General features: G+C 37.0%; 1 protein-coding gene across 4 annotated transcripts in view; it reads right to left on the reverse strand.

The window, feature by feature from the left end:
- PDS5B (PDS5, regulator of cohesion maintenance, homolog B (S. cerevisiae)) overlaps positions 1-16,482 on the reverse strand; it is a 100,642-nt gene that overhangs the window by 56,465 nt on the left and 27,695 nt on the right. For all 4 annotated transcript variants that reach the window (XM_009327728.1, XM_009327730.1, XM_009327729.1 and 1 more), the window contains exons 8-13: positions 8,829-8,944; positions 7,023-7,117; positions 4,630-4,775; positions 3,555-3,706; positions 1,738-1,851; positions 103-184 (exon numbers count right to left, since the gene is read on the reverse strand). In XM_009327728.1, coding sequence (XP_009326003.1) covers positions 103-184; positions 1,738-1,851; positions 3,555-3,706; positions 4,630-4,775; positions 7,023-7,117; positions 8,829-8,944 — 705 coding nt within the window. The remainder of the gene's footprint in view (positions 1-102; positions 185-1,737; positions 1,852-3,554; positions 3,707-4,629; positions 4,776-7,022; positions 7,118-8,828; positions 8,945-16,482) is intronic.

Below are 16,482 nucleotides of genomic sequence, written 5' to 3' on the forward strand. Positions count from 1 at the left end.
TAAAAATAAGCTTGAAATAGTCAAACAAATGGAATTAAAAAATAGCTTATTCTTTAAGTAAAACTGCATATTCACTGTGGAATAAAGATAAATTGAACTCACTTTGGGTTGTTTTATTAGGTCAACTAAATCCTTTACTTGATGTCGTAGCAGATTTTGACATTTCCACATTTCATTCAATGCTCTAAAAAAGTGAAAGGAGAGAGCTGTCAAAGTCGTCTAATCAATAAATAACACAACTGCCCAATAGGAGCCTTTAAATTCTTTCCAACTTCAGACTCAGGAATGTGCTTATCACCTAAAATTTCATTGCTGTGTGAGCAAAGGCTAAATGGTTCTTAATGGCATGATACGGAAAATTTAATTGGTCATATTAGACTGGAACAAAGTGAGATTTTGAAACAAGTTTCATTTCAGATGCTTAACTACACTGCCTTTAAAAGAAGTAGAAAGTAACTGATGTCTGGCCCATAAAGAACTCATTTGTACAAGCCTGAAATCACTCTTCTAAAAACATTCCAAGCAGCAGGCTAAAGCAGATGTTTAAGATTTTTATCATCAAAACAATGTTTTTCTTGCAACACAGAAAGCAGCTACTAGATAAGTAAATTGTGAAAAGTGGACATGCTTAGACTTGTAAGAGACAGAGATATTTGACAAAATTGAAAATTAGCACACTTTCCAGAAAAAATAAGCCATATGAAAAAAGGTCACAGCTTCATCTAAAAAACTTCCAGAATCCACAAGTAAAAAGTCAGTTCTATACAGCTAACTGAAGATACCTTGTCTTTAAAATGAGCACTGCTGCATATGAAAACTAGAATTCAGACGTTACTTGTTGCCTGAAATAACAAGTACTGAAAAGAAGCCATTCTGCATTTTAGCCTATACTAAAAATTACTACAACAGTAACTTATTTTTAATATACTATTCTTAATTTTAGTTTGTTACAGTTGTAATATCTTTAGGCAGGTAATACAAGAAATGCAGGGGATTCAAACATCAGTTTCTGTAGTATTTGAAGGCTTTGAGGTTATTTTAAGCCATTCTTTTATATACAAAGCTTTTTCTAGTCTCCCACATGAGAAAAAACTATATTCAATTTTCAAGTGACTGAGTACTACTAAATGAAAAACAAAGTAAAACTAACTAAATTCAGTCAAACCGTGAACATTAGAGCAGCAAAATTGTTATTAGTCAAATTCATGCACATCTAGCCATTTTAAGCTGGAGAAGGCATGTAACATAATTGTAAGTAAAATGCATATTGAAGGAGGAAAGACAAACAAGTAATTCCTTCCCACTCTTAAGTCATCCTGGCTGCTAAAACAAGGAGTATATTAATTGAGAAGTTGTCAGATAAAATCTAGGGCTTGTCAACGCTACTATCTATGCTATCTCTTTTCAGACATAAAAGGACTGCTGTGCACTCAAGCTTCTTGCCAGATCTTTGACAGTACTTTTTTTTAGCTGTTGATGGTTAAAAGGTACCACACCTTTTTAGAAAGCACCCTATCAGGTTTGGGAGTTTTTTTGTTGGTTTGGGTGGGGAGGGACATGGGGGAAGGTGTTTGCAAAATCCCACTTGAAAAATAAGATACTATTGATATATTTTATTTTCTGATAGTTGGCAAACTACTTTTGTCCACTAGCTTAGGCTATTCAACAATTTAGAACTAATTTATAGTAATAATTGTATTAAAGATTATTTTGCAAGAAGTCATATATAGCACATACTTCACAGCATTTGAATCCAGCGTTGCGTAAAGGTAATATAAACATTTCATTCGTTCATTTGTTTCCAAGTTGTGAGGGACCATGTACTGAGCAAAGATGCGTTCAACAAGTAATCTGAAAGACAGGATTAAGAAACTTAAACTGTAAAGCAAGAAAGTGGTCTTGAATTGGTAAAACATTAATTCAAAAATTCTCAGACCTATCTAGAGATCAGTTATTGCATATAAAGATGGGGTTATTCAAAAACCTAAAGATCAAGTTCCTTAACTTCCAATATAACTCAGCATAAACTAAACAAAAATATATCATTACAGAAGACATAATGTTAGCAGTAGGATATTTAAGATATGACATTATCAAAATCAGATGTATTAATCTAGATAGGAACCAAAGGGTTTTAGAGAAGGATGTCTCTTAATTATCAGCCCAAAGAGATGTTATCAATGAATTTCATTATGGATCAGTATTGGGGTAAACTCATGAATTGACCAAAATTAACGGGCCTAAAATAAAAAAAGAAATATCACGTTGATTATATCACGTTATCATGAAGCCCAGAAGGAGAGTTCAGATACTAGTCAGAAGGAGCTGACTTCCCTCCACCCCTCCCCAGTCCCTTCCCCAAGGGCTGAGTTATCCCATTTCTTTTGCTTCCCCAATAAAAATGCAGGTACATTCACACAGTAATTATTAAAAGCTTCTGCTATAGCATGGAAGTTCCTTATTTGGAAACAGGAGGAGAGAAAGGTTTGGGTCTGCCAGTTACCTAGGAAAGACTGAGAAGAAAAAACAAAAGGAAAACTAAACCCATGTTGCAATCTTAAATACCAAGGCGGCCCATGACTTTTGCAAATTGAGGTCAAGGTTAACAGAATGGAGTAAATAGGTAAAAAAACCAATCGTGTATGTTTAGGCAAGAAATGAGAAGAAAATCATTACAGACAATTGGAGGGGGTGGTCAAAACCCAAACCCAGCTAGTTTAAACAGATCCCAAAGTCGAAGAAAAATGTGAGTGGGTGAGGTTGGATCTGAAAATCCAGACAGTTCTGTCCACTTCCATGGTACCATGAAATAATTGCTTATTTTGGAGATGACTGAGGCTGCAAGTTTTTGAAAGGATTTGTATGGGTTTGCAATGCCATTTGTATCTGATCATGCTGTGAAGGCCAAAGGCTCATTTCCAAAGCCAACAAGACTGCCTAGATTAGTCAAGGCAGACTAGTTCCCAAACTAGTTCTCCATATGCAACCATCTACTTTTCAATACGAACAACCATATACAAGTCTACAGCTGGTATGACAGAGGCACCGCTTTCACCACAAATCCAGGACAAGGCTCTAATTCATGGCCATTATCATACAGAAAAACTAACGTCTGCAGAGTGAGATGCCTTAACCATTGTCACTACACGTACTAGACTTATCTTTAAAGCATACAGGAACAATATGCAAATCCAAAGCAAGTTTGTTAAAGCAATTTTACTTACTGAATTTTAATATAAAAATTAGCAAGCTACTGAAATATAAACAAAGGCCTCCTTTACTGAAGCAGTGGTGAAGTACAGCTAAAAATTTTTAAATATCCCAACCTATCTCACCCTTTAGAATTACTTTTGGCCTTTAAAAAAAAAAAGTAGAAGAAAACAACACAGGACAAGTTTGGCTGCAGCTGTATACGATTACGCAGTGGATCAAAACATACAGGATTATCAAGTCTCCTCCTTTTTGTCAGTACTTAAGCACAAAGGAAAAACAAATCTGAATAATAAGTTACTACACTTATCCACAGAATTGCCTATTTTTCATGACTGACTTACCGGTCATCAATACTGTTTTGATAATATATATGCAGAAGTTTATCTTTGATCCATGATATCTGTTTTGCAGCTTCTTTTCCTGCTTCTGATTGTAATGAATATTTCTTGTATATCTGTGCAAGTCCCATCATAGCTTCCTTCCTCACTCTCCACTTGAAAAAAAAAGAAATTGTACCCAGGTTGATCATTCAAAACTCAAAAATGAAAAGACTACAGAATTTCCTGGTAGGTATTTCCTATTCTACAACAAAATAAAATAGTTTAATTTACAAAAAAGTTAAATTTGAGTTCTAAGTGTATCACTTTCCCATTAGTACATATATTGCATCATGTCTATTATGCTAAACCTTTCAACATCAGTATCTACTATGCAAGCATGCCTCTTGAATTTAGAATTGTTAGAAATTTAAGCCAACACCCTTTTTCACAAATCTATACTGAATACTTGCGATTGTATTATGGGTGCAACAGCGGAAAGCATGTCACCAAATGAAAATAATCAGGTGATAACATTAGTTTTAGAAGTTTGCCATCAACAGCCTTGTTTACCATGCTTTAACATATGTAGCAAACCTCAAATTTTACCAAATAATGAAACATAGCTAAACTAAATTTCAAGACTACTCAAATTTGAAAGCTACTACACTGATTTGCAGTCTTCCAATGATCTAATTAGAAGCAGGTAAACTAGCTACCTCTGATGGTGAAACATTCTCCACCAGTAATCTACAATACATTTCGAAACCTGCCTGCAAAACCTCTTATGAAAAATGTTAGAATGTTTTACAAGGCTCTCATTTTACTTAAAAATTTTACTAAAACTAGACAACTGGCGCAACATTATTGTGCTTATATTTTTTTTTTTTAACCATACTATCTTAAACAAAAATACAGCACAATGAAGAATGTAGCATTTCAATCAGGGGCAAAAGATGCCTCTTTAAATAGACTGCTTCAAAATTTTTTGCATTATAATGGTTTTCATTAGTCATTTTAAAATTAGTTCAGCATTTTTTAGAAGTGTTGCTTCTAGAAATATTACACACAGCCATTATTAGTACTAATTATGTCTTACCCGCTTGTCCAGTGTTCGTTCTCTGACAAAATTAAGCAGGTGATCATTGACAAGCAAAAGATCTTTTTTAGCAGCAGTAACTATGGATACTATAACATCATGCCTTATGGCCTCTTCAGGATCATGTGACCTTACTTTAAGATACTCTGGAAAAAACAGAATAAGTATTTCATTGTAAGTACACAACTTCAGCTACTTTTCTTTCTCCAGACAGTACTCAACTGACAGAAGCAAAAACCAGGATTTTCTCTGTTTTGAGCATCAACAGTAAGAAACCAATAGTTTTCCTAAGATTAACTGGAATGTCAGTAAGACTTTTTATTTGCTTAGAATATCAATTATTGATATTTCTGACATTATGGAAATAAGTTATGGGGCTACATTTTTATTTTTATTATTTCTTATAATAGTTAGGCTATGTCCACATTAGCAACTATTATAGCCCAACAGAATTGGATCTGTAGAGCAGAACAGACAGTGCTGAGAACTTGATATCCACACTATATACATTTTAAAGTCTTACTTCAGGCTAGAGGCTACTCTCTTCCTGCAGACTCCATCCACTTTGGCTGCTGGAGCACATTAGTTGCACTCCTGACCACAACTTCTATATTGTCCACAAGGAATCTAGTTCACATGCTCCAGGAATGCTCCACAGTGTGAGCCATATAAGCATTGTAAGCAGGGACAAATCAAGACATACTTCAAAAGCATACTCTTTGACCAAGCTATAATGCTTACTTAGACACATCCTAGTTTATTCAACTTAAAACAATTTTTCTAGATTATTTGGGCCCATTGCTACTTATTTGGTACTATCAATAATCTTTTATTAATCGATCAACATTTTAAGATTTCTGCTTGTGTCAAACATGTTAGCTACCTGTTCTCATTTTAGAAAGCTGACAAAGAATAAAATGTCAAAATTCATTTATATTTCTAAGTATGTATTTTAGGTTAATTTAGAAGCACAAACGGGGAGGAAAACGCACACAAAAGTTAAGATCACTGTATACAGCATACATCAGTGAAACATTGAGAACATTAAGAAACATTGAAAATTCGAAGTTTACTCTAAATGAAATAACCAGAGGTTACTGTTCACTCATTACTGTTCAATGACCAGTGAAAATTGCCAAGTCTCATCTGAAATACTGGCCATTAACATTTCTGGTAATCAGCACAAGTGTCGAAAGAGCACATCAAGAAATAAAGCTTTGCACTTACGGAGGTTATGAAATTTGAAATCCAAATAATACTTTTTTAAAAAACAGTTTTGTTCCACAGGAAAACATAATAAATTAAAACAAACGAAGAACAATGCCATTGCACAAAACAATTCTGGTCTCAAACACCAGTGAGTCAGAGAAATTTTTCAACAATTTGACTTTGATAAGCGCTGTGGGGAGAGAGAGGAGGGGCAAGCAAAATTACATTTCCCAGAGGATACCATTAGAGGGGGCACAAAGTCTTTCTGCAATGCAAAAAAGAAAAAAAGCCACCCTTGAAAATACAATTCTGATAACCAAAGAGGAAATATCTTTACCACTCCATTAAGAAAAGGTCCAGAAACATTTTTTTTTTAAGCTGGCTTAACAATACCAATAACTATGGGATGACTCTAGGCTGCCTGTATTTGTGTCTAACTTGACAAACACTCAGCAAGCAGGAGAGCAATCCTACATACTTAACAGCCCTTTAAATTCTCTCCTTAGAGCAAATGGACAAAGATATTACCTCCAAAGAATTACAAGAAGTAGGAGTTTATTGATCAGGGGAAGATAGTCTCCGTATACACTTCAGGAAGAATAAAAACCAACAAACCAACCCATTCTCTTTAATTACACTTTTTTCATCAAGACATCGGGAACAACAAATACTAAACATTTCTATCTATGCCAGGTGCCTTCTTCCTACAGAGGTCTTGAATTACAGGCTATGTTTGACCTGAAGGAGCAGGAACCAATGGCTATGGTCACAGTTACAAGGACCGTTTTCATGTTTTAGACAGTGGCCACATAATATTTACACATTTCACCTTTGTGGAACTGAAGTTTCCGCTCTGCACCCTAATTAATAAATGCCATGACTATTAGGTTAGCCAGGCTGTCTTCGTCTGATCCCATGGTGCTTAATTTCAACAGCAGTTGGGAATGCAACTACTGTAAGAGATCACTCTTGTAAGATCACCAAGAGCGATCTCTTTGGTTAAGGCATTCTTTATGTACAATCCCCTCAGCCTGAGAAGCAGCACTGAGGCAGGGACTCTGACTTAGCCCTCCAACCTCAGTGACATCCTCCACAACATCTGACGTTACTTAGGACTACAACTAACCTTCCTGACTTTTCCAGGAGATTTAAAATTTATTTTAATGCTATAATAAATCTGGTACCTGTTAAGTCTTTTGCTAGGTCGGGATGGTTCATAAGGCAGTGACTTGCAAATTTCACACATTCAAGACGAATAGGTACATGGATATCATTAAACCTATTTAGAAACAAGACAATGCATTACAACAACAAAAATATCACTTCTACCAAAGCAATTAATTTCTACACAATCTCAAATACCTCTGAAAATATTTTTAGTCTTCCCATGCAGAGTTACATGCATAAAACATCTCCGATTTCACGGTATTAAGTAGACTGTCTTCAGCTTAAGAAAAAATTCCTGTACTCATTTATTAATGTTAATTATTATGTTCTGAACAGGAAGAGAAATATCCTCTCCTGGTACACATGAAAAATTCCCAGGCAGACAACAACTATTTATTAGAAAGATGTCTGACATATTTTAACTATCTTTTCTGTAATGCTCCACATATTTAACCACGAACCATGTATCAGCAACTAAAAGTTTTATAACACTGAGACATTCGTTCCCTCTTTAATCTGTATGATAGACAGCAAACAAATCGGCATCTAGTCTAGTACAAATTTCTTCTGAGATGCATCCCTTCAACTTCTGTAAGATTTCCTTTCAAAAGGCTGAATTAGGTTTGATGCTTGAAAACCAGTATTTTCTCATGTTTAATTTTAAGTAATTTTACAATAAAACTATTGATGTAATGAGAGTTAAACAACTCTTGAAAAATTAAATGCATTTTCAAGCTATCCTCAAAACGCTTGGTTTTAAACAAATTAAAAATCAAATTTTAGAACATTATTGCTGTTGAAATGCTTATTTACCAAATAAAGTGGTTTTAAGGAATAACTGTTTTAGTAAAAATCAGATATATTTTCAAAATCAAGAGATTTTAAGAATGGTTCCCTTAATAACACAGCTATTATAACTTAGCTAAAGTCCTTGAAAAAAGTAAATACATGTATGTGATTCATAACTAGTTGAAAACAGTAATTATGAACAACAGATTGCACGTATTCACATTGCTTCACATTATAACACAATGAAGCATTTTCCTTTGGGCCCAATTAGATCTGGTATTTTTTGATGACGACATGCAATGTTTTAAATAGTTATATGCTTCCAAGCAAAAGGCCTTCCCTCAGTTAAGTTTCCTGTACTTTTAAAAGTAGCATTTCTTTGAGGACTCTGGTTTTGATATGATTGAATCCTAAAATATAAACTACTGCATTTGTAATAATTTATAGCATTTATCCTCATTTACTCAAATCAAAAACATTTTCATCATAGTAGCCATCCTTAAGTTTCTCCTGACTACAAGCTCCAGCTATATTTTCTAAAACTGGCAGACTATTTCAAAAACAAAAGACTAAGTGTGTTTGCAGCATTGTAATACTACATACCTCTTTTAAGGCACTCCTACCATTAAAAAAATTGAAACCACTATACAAATACTTTACATAAAAGCCCCAAAACGAGTTCTAATATCACCTGATACTGCAAATGTCATTTGATGCTGGTTTAGAATTAATCCATTATTGAATAGTTTCACTTGTGAAGAAATTAAAATAAACTATTCCTTTTTCTTGACAATGGCAATAAAGACAGTTGCAAAAAAAATGAACTAAAAAGGGATGATTTGTAATTGTTCACTCTGCAGAATCACAGATGCAGAAGATATATGTAAAATAATCTCTTTAGCATTTTCTGTCAGATTTCAGATAAAGCAGCAGGAGGGAACTCACACTTAGTTGTGTCACTTTAAAAAAAAAAGTGAATTATACTTCATTGAATGTTTTTCCCCTCCTAGGAAGGGAACTAAACCAGCATATACCTCCCCAGGTAGCACTGCCAAAGTGGTTTGTTTTGAGATGCCAACTCTGAATCCTTCGCCCCAAACATTTTTGCTAGAAGTTTTACAACCTGCAGGCGTTCTTCATTGTCATTGCTCTGGAAAACGAACACATTTTTTTTTTTTTAATTAAAAAAAAAAAACCAAAAAAACACAAAAATCCCAAAAAACAAAAACACCATGAAACACCACCCCCCCCAACAGTTCTGGTTTATACCGCTTTTACACCAATACAATTACACATTTGTATACAAGCAAAGTCTATTAATCTGTATTATGATATTTCTGGAGGTGTATATCTCAAGACAAAAAACCTTCACTGTTATTGGGAGAAGACAAAATAAAGGCAGTGAAAACAAAAAATAATGTAGAGACAAAAACCAATATGAACGAAGCCTGGTGAAAAATACACAGATACATACATATTTTTAACCCTCATTTACAGGTTACTGATCCTGTTAGGAAATCTGATATGTGCCTGTACAAGCTTACACAAATTCAAGGACAACACAAAAGCCACAAAACTCATTCTACATTTGTCTGCACATAAAGGTTTACAGTTCTCTAGAATAGTGCTTAATTACAAACATTTAGTTAAAAAGAAAAAAGTTTTCAGCAAACAAGTTTTTAGAGAACATAAGATTAAGTACCCAAGATCTGAAATGCACAGGATCTGGTCTTGTATTTAAAGCCTGTATTTAAGCCTATATTTAAAAATGCCAAGTTACAACAGATACTTTTCTTTCATATTTAAAATTAGCACTAACAGAGATAAAACGAGACCTTCTCCAGTATATTTTCATTGTCATTGGTTTGCATTACGCTTGTTTAATGCAACACACAGCATCTGAAGCTTAATACATACTTTGGAAATGTGCACTAACATTTGTGCAATTAGCACGTACTTACTGCTCACCAAATTTTTTCTTTTGCTTATTAAAGGAAAAAAAAAGAAAAGAAGAGAACAACTGGCTGGAACACTTCTTTGAAAAGGGAGTAGCTAAAATTAGTAGATATTAACTAGATATTATTCACCTCATTATTTCAGTCTTTTTTTCTGGTAATAAAGACAAGGACTGTTTAAAATACTATTCTTTTCTACCATCTTTGACATTCTTTTTAGTTCAACATCACCTTTTGAATGTGAACAAGAAACAAGAGCACAATGTAGCTGTCAGAGTTGTCTAATACGACACCACAGTCTTAAAGATCAACTATTTCTCCTATCTGACTCAATACCATAAATGGGCTGAAAAGTTTGTCGGTATGTCCTTTTAATTCAGCTCCCTAAGAACAGTAAAAGCATTTGTAAAATCCTTAAAGTAAAAGAGCAAGAAAAAAAGGATGAAGAAATCTCTAGCACTGATATATTACTACATTACAAAATGCTAAAGTGTATTCAGAAGAATTATAGCCTTAAGTAGTAGCTGCATTAATAGTAAATCCATTAATATGTTTGTCTGCATTTGACTAATTTTTCCAATTAAACTTCAGATTGACACTGCTGAAAGCCATCTACAACCTCCTCCTCTTAATTTGCAATAAATGATATTTTTTTTTCTTGATGAGTTTCAGCTTGTAAGTGTCCATTACACTACAAATTGTTATTCTGTGCCTTCATGGTTAAGAATTTTAGAATTTTTTTGTAGCCTATATTAGTCCAATCTCCATTACTCACATCCCATCCACTCCTGCTTAAACCAACAAAATATTACAAATATTAAGCATTTCAGAATTTCTCTAGGTAACCAACACAGATCCAGAGCAAGACACCCCAGAGGGTGGGGAGGGAGGGGGTTGGAGGGGTGGGGAGTACAGTAAACATTCAAATACTTAATTACACAGCCAGAAATATAGAAAAAAAGAGACATTAAAAAAACCAACTGACATATCCTTAATGAATTAGCCGCAGAAGAAGCTTTCACTGCATTAGCCACTAATCCAATTATAAGACGAGTCACTCCTGTTTCTAGTCCTGTTTGTAGAAACAATGAATATTTGTGACTATGGACCAAGAGCATTTGGTACTTTCTAAATTTGTGCCCAGATGTTGGTCTCCTTGAAACCTTCTCATATAAGCTCCTAAAGGTAGTAAAAATCAACCTTATTAAATGAATGCATCACTGCTACAGTCTCTTTCCTTTATCCTAATTTAATCTCTACTTCTTCTTCTGAGAGAAAAAAAAAAAGAGTATCATAAACTCTGAAAAAAAACCTTAATCTTCTCCATTCTACGAGACATTGCGTACTTGAAGAGTCATGTCCTTCACCTCTTTTCTTAGGTATGATCCAGCACTCTTTATGCTTAATAAAGTTCCGTAATGATTCGTCAATAAAAATCGACATTGAACACTGATATTTTCAGTTCCCCATACATGCTCCCAACACACAGGCAGCTGCTCTTCTGCCTAGATATTAGGGTCTGTCACTGATAACAGCTGAAGTTGGTCAGATTGTTATCACTACCAAGTCCAAAAGAATAGGCAGCACTGAGGATCTGGGTGGATTTGGGAGTAGAAGTGGACACATGACCTGAAACTTACCAAAATTTTTAACTACCATAACCAGGAAGAAAGGCAGCTTTACAGTAATAAAAGTCAACATTTTATAGATTTTATTTATTACATCATATTGGCTTAGTAGGATGGTAAAATAAAGGCCTAAAACCTGTAATAGTTATTTCCTAAATAATCTATTCATGAGCTTTTCATTCTCATGAACATTAAAATGGTATTCACTTTCAGTAGTACAAACGTCTACAATTAAAATATCAAATTCGAATGAAGGAATATCAGTTTCCTTTACAAGTTGACCTACATAACAATACATTCCTACCTCTGTTCTCTCCTGCACCGATAATGCTTCTGTGTCAATGCCAGATCTCCAAAAACACCACCCTATAATGCCAAGATCAGGCACCAATGATTTACCCTCACAGAAGAGGTTGAGTTAAATGAATTTCAGTGCTCATTCTCCTGCTATTCCCCCAGACTCCTTTCCAGAATTAGGTAAAAAAAATAACCAGTAAGAACCAACTGTGATTTAACACAGCTCTCACAGAGTGTTAGAGTTTAACAATACTCCTTTTCTGCCATGTGAGAGCATAGGAGCTTTTTCTTTACAAAATCTATACAGGTGTGGTGTTCACTTTGGCCAAAAGCCAAACACCTACCTAGCCTCTCACTCACTCTCCTCTCCTGTACAGAGAGGGGAAGGGGAGAAAACAGAATGAAGGTGAAAAGACTCATGGATCAAGATAATGACAGTTTAACAGGTAAAGAAAAAGCTGCATGCACAAGTAAAGCAAAAAGAAGAATTCATGCACTACTTCCCACTGGCAGGCAGATGTCCCGCCAGTTCCTGGAAAGCAGGGTCTCAGCATGCATAGTGCTTGCTTGGGAAGACAAACACCATGAGCACAGACATCCCCTTCCTCCTCCTCCTCCTCCTCCTTTCCCTGAGCTTTTATTGCTGAGCATGTGTCCCCTCTCAACCTCTTGCCCTGCCTCAGCCTACTTATGGTGGGGGGAGAAAGCCTTTACCTGCACAAGCACTGTGCAGTGCTAAACAAGCACTGTTGAGCAATAGCTAAAACATTAGTGTGCCATCAACACTGTTTTAGCCACAAATATAAAGTACAGTACCATACAGGCTGCTATAAAGAAAGTCAACTCCATCCCAGCCAGACCCAAAAGGATAACTAGTTTGTCCAGGTCTGTTTGGTATGTGACATGGCACAGCACACACCTGACTGCATTTCAATTCTCTTCAAACATACTTAAAAGATTCTTGGGATAGACAGGACAGAAAAAGCAACTGAGGGAGTAAAGCACACAAAAGCTGCACATTTCAGAGAATACCAGTTACTGCCAGCAACCTTTCATTCTTCGTCCAAGTCACCATGTAAAATTCTCACAGCAGTTAAAATTACCTGGCATCGTGACCAAACTGTATGGTCACTGGTTATACCAAAATGGCAAGGTGCTTGAACACTAGGTGGCCACATTGTTTAGATCCAAAATAGTAAATATGCACAACAGTGTTACTGAGGCACCTAAGCTCTCTCACAAGTTCCATACTAACAGTTTCATAACCCCTCCACACACGGTCAAAAATTTATTTGGTCACGGACAGGAAAGCCCTTGGATTTTTCCCCACACTCAAAGAGGCAGTCTAGAACTTCCATAAGACCCTGATCCCATGAAGATAAATCAAGAGGCTTCCTGCCACAAAGAGTGCGAAAGAAGTTCAGGGAGATGGAAAGCAAGATATTTGGATCCTGTCAGGTAATGAGTCACAGACACAGAGACATTTGTTCATGTCCTCAAACTCCTATCAGCCACAGAGGCTGAGAACAAGGCAGCCCAATCAATTGGAAAGCAGTGGAGATTGCTCAGTGAAGCTCACCTGGTTGTTGGGAGAAAACCACCACCACTTCCATTTTCAAAATATATTACAAAATGTTTAGAAGCAAAGAAATAAGATACTACATGGAAATTCTGGTTCAGGTACAGAATATACAATTAGTGGAAAAGTTGCTGATACCAGGAAGAATCAGTTTAGAGAAACAGGATTACTAGCAGAGAAACCCCCAGCACCCATACGGTGAGACTGAGTAAGTACCCTGAGGTCAGGATGAAACATGTGACCAATCCCTGAAAGAACAAGTCAAGAATACTGAGAGCTTTCAGCGTCCTCCAAGAACAGGAGGACGTCCTCAAAATTGGAACAATCAAGATCAAGAGCACTCTCCCCCTCCCCCCTTCACTCTAACTAGAATTTATGGAAGGGAGCATGGCAGCCCTTGCAATCATGAAACAGGAGTACATCCAACAGACTTCACAGATTGCAGTCTGTCCTCAGACAGAACCTTGGTAGTTCTCATAAGCCCAGGCAGAATACAGATTCACCATAAGCCAAGCACATTCATGGCTGTCGTGGTTTAACCTCGGTTGGCAACTAAGCACCACGCAGCCGCTCGCTCACTCCCCCCCCTCCCGATGGGATGGGGGAGAGAATTGGAAAAGCACGTGAGAAAACTTGTGGGTTGAGATAAAAACAGTTTAATAATTGAAATAAAATGATAATGATAATAATATGATAATAGTAATAATACACAAAACAAGTGATGCACAGTACAATTGCTCACCACCCGCCGACCGATGCCCAGCCAGTCCCCGAGCAGCGGCCCCCCCGGCCAGCTTCCCCCAGTTTATGTACTGAGCATGACGTCACATGGTATGGAATGTCCCTTTGGCCAGTTTGGCTGTGCCCCCTCCCAGCTCCCTGTGCATCAGTCGGTAGAGCATGAAAAACTAGAAAGTCCTTGGCCAGTGTAAGCACTACCTAGCAACAACTAAAACATCGGTGCCTTATCAATTTTGTTCCCATCCTAAATCCAAAACACAGCACTGTACCAGCTACTAGGAAGGAAATTAACTCTATCCCTGCTGAAACCAGGACAATGGCAGAAGCCTGGACGTGACCTCCCACTAAGCAAAGTTACAGTTCTTTGTAAATGATTAGTTGGAGTGGTCGGTAGCTGGAGACATTGGACATATGAACTGCCCACAATGGGATACTGTTGAAACTTCAACAGCTTCCAACAAAGCAGGACTGACATCCAGCCCTGCAACACTGTGTGCATTTTAAATGATTGCCGAGTTGTCTACCACCACAGCCACACAATCCTCAAAAAAAGACAGCAAAGAGCCCTTCTTAAGCAAGAAGGGGTATGTCTACCAGCATTATTGAAGCACGTCTTCTAAGACAGAATGATAGTTTTTCCAATATGGCCACTATAACACTATGTACTGTATTTTATCTGTGAATCTTTGCATTAGAAACAATTTGTTCAGCAACTTGACCCAGTGAATTACCAGACCTTGTTTTCCACGTACTAAGAGGAACCAAAATGTGCCATTTACTCCATATCAGAGACGTACTTGTAAGCTCTCTTATGCAGAAATGATCAAGAGGACAGCACCAAAATGGCATACAGATAATCTCCGTTGGCACCTGATGATGGTGGTTATATCTCTGTCATGCAAGACAACCAGAGACCACCAACTTAGATGAGCCAGACTCAAGAGAGTCTAGAAAACTTGATAGCACAGCATGTCCACAAACAGCACCACACTTCCACATTCTCCCAGAGAAATGTGCACCAGTTCTGCAGTATGCCCTTAAAATTCCTGAAAAGCCATCTACATGTCAGACAATCCAGCCCACTTTCCTCCCTTGTCCAAAAGGCAACAGGTTATCTAAGATGATCTGTCATCGGGAGACTTACAGAACAACTCTATCCACTCCATCCAAAGATGTTACTGGCTGATAATGCTTTGTGGTGGTAGCATCAGCCCACTAAGCTCCAGAAATGAATGACATTAAGATAAGAGCAAGGTGGCTGGTGTGACACTGAAGTCTCTGGCACCTACTGACCTTGGGATAAAGTACAGTGAAAAAACTCCCAGCAGTGCTAAACACAAGAAAATGGAGGAATCATAGGAGAAATGTGTGCACAGAACCAAAGCAGGCAGCACAGAAATATTTCTCCATCAGCATCAGTATCTTTTTATATTCAGCTCAGTATTTCAAGTTGCTCCAGAGGACATCATGGTGGCGGTGTACATCTCAGTCTCAGCAATGTTATTACAAATTAATTGATGTGAACGACCATTTTGATTTGGATGGAGGAAGCAGAGCTGGAAAGGCTCCCCTCGTAAATGGACTCATCCCATTCACCAAACAAGATTTGTCAGTAATCACATGGCTCCAGGACCAGAACGTCTGTCTCCTTCATGCATCTCAAGTAAAAAGGAAGGAAGGAAGGATGAATGAACTAAACTATAATACTCTTTAAACACTCAGTAACAGGAAGTAAAATACATATAACATTAGAACATACACAGATGGAGTTTCTCAAGGATGATCCTTTGAAGTCTTTAACCATATTATCATTCTTTCAGCAATTCCTGTTTTCTCTTGTTTGGCTAATGATTTCCCACTTCGTTGCGAAATGACATCCCAAAAAAAGTGCAGAATTTTTTTTCAGGTTGTCAGTAATCAAGTTCTATGCAATTTGCCTTTGGAAATCCCACATCACATCATTCTTTCCTTACAAAGAATAGACTATTTTAGCTGGAAGAGACCTACAATGATCATCTAGCCCAACTGCTTGACCACTTGAGGGCTCACCAAAAGTTAAAGCATGTTATTAAGGGCATTATCCAAATGCCTCTTAAACACTGACAGGCTTGGGGCATCGACCACCTCTCTAGGAAGCCTGTTGCAGTGTTTGACTACTCTCTCGGTAAAGAAACACTTCCTAATGTCCACTCTAAACCTCCTCTGGTGCAGCTTTGAACCATTCTCACATGTCCTATCACTGGATACCAGGGAGAAGAGATCAGCACCTCGCTCTCCACTTCCCCTCCTCAGGAAGGTGTAGAGAGCAATGAGGTTGCCCCCCAGCCTCCTTTTCTCCAAATTAGACAAGCCCAAAGTCCTTAGTGGCTGGCTCCTCACAGGACATGCCTTCCAGCCCTTCCACCAGCTTTGTTGCCCTCCTCTGGATGCATTCGAGTACCTTAACACCCTTCTTAAATTGTGGGGCCCAGAACTGCACACAGTACTC

Source organism: Pygoscelis adeliae, unplaced genomic scaffold (genome assembly GCF_000699105.1).
Source record: "Pygoscelis adeliae isolate BGI_AS28 unplaced genomic scaffold, ASM69910v1 Scaffold14, whole genome shotgun sequence".
NCBI lineage: Eukaryota > Metazoa > Chordata > Aves > Sphenisciformes > Spheniscidae > Pygoscelis > Pygoscelis adeliae.